The following is a 6,444-nucleotide window of genomic DNA, read 5'->3' as shown; positions in this document are numbered from 1 at the left end:
AAATAAGTATCCATTTTAATTACAGCTTAAATAATTTTCTCATCAATTCTAATGAAAAATAGTATACAAAACCCTAACCTTTCGGTCACATAGACCAATCCTCCTGAGATCTTATATTAACAATTTTTTTTTTTTTTTAAAACAAAATATTTACTGTGCGGTCCGTGATCTCCAAGATATGAAACTAAAATAGGCATTTCCTGCATAGCAGAAGGTAACCACAAAGGCGAAGAACTATAGAGAGAGGGAAAAGAAAAAACCATTAGAAAAAAAAATAGTATCTTTTTAGCGCATTTTAATTTTATGAACACGATTCAATAGAAGAGAAATAGTTACATTAATAAGAATGGTGCTCATTTAGGATCTGATCCTGCCAACTTAACTCACAAAGAGAAGCAACTTATTTTATTATTCCAATAGGACAATACTGATGGAGGAAGGCACTACTCAAAGTGAATATGGTGACAGTCAGACCATTACTGTAAATACAGTACTTAACTTTTGCAAGCTTTTACTGTTCTTTTCCCAATTTCTTACACTGTATACTTCTTCCCCCTCCTCCTTTAAACTTCTTATGTATTACTCGAATAGCTGCACATCAGCTATTCTATATATTTTAATACCACGCAGTGCCAATGGTAAGGCTTCTGTTATCACTGAAAGTTATTTAAAATAGCTTACGTTAAGTAATGATGAAAATTTAGGACCAAACAGGGTTAACAGGTACAATGTATCTTGTTCTATATGTTGTCATGGGCCTGATTCCATCACTCTTACTGCTGGCACAAAGTACCACTGAACATGTATAAGGGAAGAAGAATTAGGGCTCAGATTAGACACCTTTATAATGATCCTAAAGAGTACATAACATCTGTTGGTGTGCTTTGTTTAATCAGAAGCACCAAACAAATTGTAAGAATTGGTGTAAAATATGGTTAATACATAACACTGAGAATGTGGTTGCATTCTTAGTTCTGGGAAGTTTTGAGTCTTTCCTGAACTGCTCAGAAACAAAAACCTGAATGCTTTCTTTTTGTTAAGAGAGCATGTTGGGTGGAGATGATTTTATTATTACTGAATTCTTAAAAATCTCTTTTTAGGAATAAGCAGGGGATGGAGGAGCGTTTAACAAGCTCTCAGAGTAATAATTCAGGTTTAACAGTTAAACAGCACTATGTGCAAGTAGCACTAAAAGCGATCACAAGAGGTCCCAGGACCTCTCAGATGATCTGACTAATCTGTGGAGCATTAATGCATTCTGCTTAAAAACCCGAATCAGCACAGGAACTTGTATAGCACCAAACAAGTTCCTGCCAAAAGCAACACCCATTGAGTGACAGGCCTTTAGTTATGAGATACCAAGAGGGAAATAAAACACAAAAACACCAGAAAGGTGAGAGAGAGGAGGTTTTCCACATAGGTGGCGGGTGACATCTCCCCGTTTTGGAGCCTAGCCCCTGCCTAGTCTCTTCTGACTGCAGCCCTGCCTCTTCTGGCTGAAACCCCACCCCCCCTCACTGCTCTCAGCCCTCCCATGGCCCTGGTGGAGGGAAGGGGGAGGGGCAAGGGGGCCTGAGACCTTGGTGAGGGCCACAGGTGAGGGCTGAGAGCTCAGCCCCAGCCAGAGCTCTGAGCCCAGAGCCCCTCCCCCATTCTGTCTCTTCCACACAGGGCCCCACTCCATTTCACCCCTTCCCCAGCGGCCCCGCCCCATTCCACCAAGGCCCTGCTCACTCCTTTCGAACCCTTGCCCCCCTCCACTGTGGCCCCCAGACCAGAAAAGCTCTGTGCCCCAGGGCTCTGTTAGGGGGAGATTTTCCAGAGGCCCCAAATTGGCAGGGGGCCCCTGGTAGAGGCCCACATGTGGTAATCTGGCACAGTCCTCCCTCCATGATGGTGCAATGTTAGGGGGGAGGGATAGCTCAGTGATTTGAGCATTGGCCTGCTAAACCCAGCGTTGAGAGTTCAGTCCTTGAGGGGGCCACTTAGGGATCTGGGGCAAAATCAGTAGTTGGTCCTACTAGTGAAAGCATGGGGCTGGACTCTGACCTTTCAGGGTCCCTTCCAGCTCTATGAGATAGGGCAGTGGTTCCCAAACTTTAACCACCTATGAACCTCTTTCACTAAAATGTCAAGTCTCATGAACTGCCTCCTAAAAATGAATATTTCCAGGGATTCTCTCTTTTACCGGAGTATAAATTATAAAAGCAGTGATCTTGGACATACAAAATTTGTTTTTATGACATGCTTATTATTAATTACCGTTTATCATTACAGTATTTTTATCACATTATGAAAACAGCAACACTCTTCCAAGATCTCACTTTCATAGCTTGTATCACTTTGAATAAGCCTGTTATAAGACAAGGCTCCTATGCTTCATCAAGGAGTATCAGATGTCAAACAGCATGAAGGTATTTAAGAAGCCAACTCAAAGAGTTCCTCCTACACAAGCATTCAGGTCTTGACCAGTCCAGACAAACAATACATGTTACAACAAAGCTTACATTTGTTCTTCATAATAATTTTTAAAACAATACTGTCTATTTAAATTTTAAAAACAGCAAAAAAATATCCACCTCCCTTTCCGTTTCTGATAAGGAGTCTTGAAGTTTAAATCTCCTCAGCGTGATAGATATGCTTGCTTCGATCTGCTTAACACTTGGAAGTCCAGGGGCTCTGGGCTGCCGGCCCCGTGCTGCCCGGGGTCTCTAGGGACAGCTCTGTCTGCTATTGAAGAATTCCTCCCCCCCGCCCCCAAGAACCTCCTGTAACATTTTGTGAACTCCAGTTTGGGAACCACTGAGATAGGGGAAGCTTAGCCTCCCCCAACCTCCATTATGCACTGCCCGGGGTCCTCCAGTTGCAAGAGCATAGTAGAGCTCGTGTCAAAATCTCTATTTTGATCACTGCATTTAAAACACGCCCCCTCCCCCCCCCCCACACAAAAGACAGGAATTGTGACTGTCCGATAGCAGAGCAGGTTAGAGAGCCACCTGAAGCTGCACTAATAACCTACAAAGTAGTTGTAATTTGGAGCTGCTCCATATAAAAGAATCAGATTAGAGGCATCATAGCAGCCAACGGGTCATGACCTAAGTCTCACCAAATCATTGGTAGTCTTTTCACCGACTTCAGTGGGCTCAGGATCAGCCCCAAGAAGAACTTCCAAATCCACTGACTGTTTTGGATTTGCAAACACTGTCTTCCTATCTTTGGCCCACAATTTCAGAAATGACCAGTGATTTTGGGCACCTGCCTTAAATCACCTTGAAGAGATTTGATTTTTAGAATGTGCTGAACACCTTCTCTCTGAAAATCAGGCCACTTGAAGGCATCTTTAAGTTGGGTACCCAAAAAACAGACACTCAAAATCACTAATGTAACTTAACTAATGGTCTAAATTTTCATATTCTCTTCCTCTGAATTACGGTGCATCATGCACCATCACCACTCTGTAGATTTACAAAACCTAAAACAGGATATTCCCATTTCAGCTCACACTTTTGAAAATTCCATTCTCGATGTAACATTGTCATACATAGAATATATTAGTTTTTAATTATTTTTTTTTTAAATAACTCACTGAAGAAGCTGCCCAGCTGTTGTAATTGTGGCTGTTCTGCTCATTGGTAACTGAAGATGCATCTACAATGGCAGCAATGAGGTACAAAATAAAGGCACTTCCATTAAAGCATAGACCCTAGGCCAGGACAGAAAGAAAAAAAAAAAAAAGGATTAAAAAACATTTGATATTGAGTACATATTTTTACTTGTCATGCTCTAGAACTACAGGGAAAAAATTCTCCTCTCAGTTAGATCTGAAAATCCTACTGAATTCACGGGGGGTTGCACTGATGCAATTGTGAGAAGTTGGCCTCTTCTGTGTGAATACCCCCACGCCATGTAGCTGAAATACAATTCCCAATTATCCTTACTACTGCTGTAATTAAAATAACCCAACAGTGTTATAACTATAATGGCAAATGCTGCTCATAGAACAGCATTTGAATGTAATCTTAATTGTTTCACCTTGTAACTCTGGATATTAGTAAGAACACAGCCAAATTTTATGTACTTTAATACAACTATTGAGCCAAAATCTACTTTGCTTTACATCATAATAAATCCAGAGTAACACCATTAAAGACAGTGGAGTCCGTAGATTTCCAACAGTGAAAATGAAGGCAGACTTAGGCTTTATTATATCAATATTTTAGGCAACAGAAATACAAATACCAATACAACAAAAAAACGAAAAGCCACTTGATTAACTTTCTAAACATGAAGAAAGTTCTGCATATGAATTAACCACAGTCAGAATACTTGCACAGTTTTATGCTCTTCCATTTTTGGGGAGGTCAGGTAGAGAAGGGAGTCACTCTTCCAAGATGAAGTTTCCCATCATGCACTCTGGCCCCCTTTCCTGTGACAGAAGCAGGGGCGGCTTGTCCATACAGGCAAACTAGGCAGTCGCCTAGGGTGCAAAGTTAAATGGGGTGCCAAATTCAAGGGGAAAAAAACAAGTTAAATAAAATGAAAAAGATGAAAAAATACAAAAAGTAATAAAGATGTCATTATTTCAATTCCCATGCACGTATGGAGGAAATATGAATTATAATTAATTTCTCTACATTTCTGAGAATATGCCAAATCTTTTATTTAATGCAAAAATAAATAAATAAACTGAAAAAAAATTCGTTAAAATCTTGCGACGGAGGGTCAAGATCACAGAACATGAAGATGACCCACTCCGCAATTCTGATAAGCAATAACTCAGCCACAGTTAAACACATCCACCAGCGGCAAGATCTGCCATGCTAGTGACACCTAACTTGAATATACATCTAGGTCGCATAGCCGGAAATTCACGTGGAGCAGAGAAATCACAACTGGACACATATCAAACGGTCATTTTAACATACGTCGCAGGTAGATGGTTAAGAATCGAGTTCATACTGTGGAAAATTGTGTTTTTTGGTGCCAAAGAATAAAGAACAACATCTTTCAGCATTATAAATCCAAAACGTGAGTATCTTTAAGAGTTATTATCGGGCTGTATAATTATGAACTTTTCTTTGTTATAACTGGTTCACATGTAATAAATAAGGTCCATAAAACACAAGTAACAGCACTAATGCTTAATAGACTATGAAAGTGATGATGTCACACTCCAAGCAGGTAATCGTGAGGAAGGGGATTACTTTCCAAACAACTGGTGTCAGGTTATAACGTCGAAAAAGGTAATTTTGTTTCCGTGTAAATGCTGTAACTAACTGTTTTAATAGGTGAGTGTATGTTACTAATCATTGAACCTTTAAGCAGTAAAAAGACGTGTTGGGATGGCTGCAATGTAGTTTAAATCGCCAACCACATGGTGGGTGTGTCAGCCATCCTTAACACTATAATGCTTGCAGTCAGGAGCACAGTACATAATATTCAAATGTCCATGGCAGAAAGAGGAAAAAGAAAACCCTCAGGAGCGGAGTATTTGTAAATTAAAGGCCAAGAAGGAAAAGGCCCAAGCAAAACAGTAAAGATCCTTCCTGAAATATCTTCTCTTTAATCCAAATAAAGATGGAAGCAGTTCGCAGCATCCAGATGAAGGAATTTTACTTGGAGAGGAGGTTAGCTCACCTCTGCATGGAAGCAGTTTGGAACATCAAGATGAAGGTATATTACTTCGAGATGAGGGTAGCTCACATTCACAGAATAGCAGTTTGGAAGCTCAAGATGATGGAAACTTACTTCTAGATGAAGGCAGCTCACAGCATCAGACTGATATGGAAGTGGAGAAAATTTATCCACCTTCAGAGACACACGCTGTCATAAACAGATAGCTACGGGTTAATGTTTCTTTCACCTGTAAAGGGTTAACAAAGGGAACCAAACACCTGACCAGAGGACCAATAAGGAAACAAGATTTTTAAAAGCTCACGGAGGGTATATTTGGGTGTGTGTCCCTTTGTCTGTGTCTCCGGTCTGTCTCTCGGCTATGAGAGGGATCTTTCTATCTTCAAGCTTCTAATCTTCAGTTTCCAAGTTGTGAGTACAAAGGTAGAAAAACAATAGGCTTTTACTGTTGTTTTTTTTGTATTTACATGTGTGTAGTTGCTGGGATGTTAAATTGTATTGCTTTTTGAATAAGGCTGTTTATTCAATTTTTCTTTAAGCAATGCCCTGTATATTGTTATCATTGATACAGAGACCATTTTTATGTCTTTTCTTTCTTTTTATATAAAGCTTTTCTTTTAAACACTGTTTGGATTTTTCTTTCTAAGTGAGGCTCTAGGGGATAGAAATCCCTGTGCCAGGATACGGTCTCTCCAAGGAAAGACTGGGAGGGGGAAAAAAAGGAGGGGGGAAGTAAATTGCCCTCTGTTTTGTAATTCAAGGAGTTAAGTACAGTAATCTTCCGGATAACCCACGGAGGGAAGCCTGGGG

The 6,444-nt window shown here is 40.2% G+C and overlaps 1 protein-coding gene across 1 annotated transcript in view; it reads right to left on the bottom strand.

The window, feature by feature from the left end:
• Positions 1–6,444, bottom strand: part of CMTM8 (CKLF like MARVEL transmembrane domain containing 8) — a 48,423-nt gene continuing 41,979 nt past the window's right edge. Inside the window, exons 3-4 of the mRNA XM_032784151.2 lie at positions 3,587–3,703; positions 1–234 (exon numbers count right to left, since the gene is read on the bottom strand). Coding sequence (XP_032640042.1) covers positions 151–234; positions 3,587–3,703 — 201 coding nt within the window. The 3' untranslated portion in view covers positions 1–150. The remainder of the gene's footprint in view (positions 235–3,586; positions 3,704–6,444) is intronic.

This window comes from Chelonoidis abingdonii, chromosome 2 (genome assembly GCF_003597395.2).
Source record: "Chelonoidis abingdonii isolate Lonesome George chromosome 2, CheloAbing_2.0, whole genome shotgun sequence".
Lineage (NCBI taxonomy): Eukaryota > Metazoa > Chordata > Testudines > Testudinidae > Chelonoidis > Chelonoidis abingdonii.
This window is presented reverse-complemented; position numbering and strand designations above follow the sequence as displayed.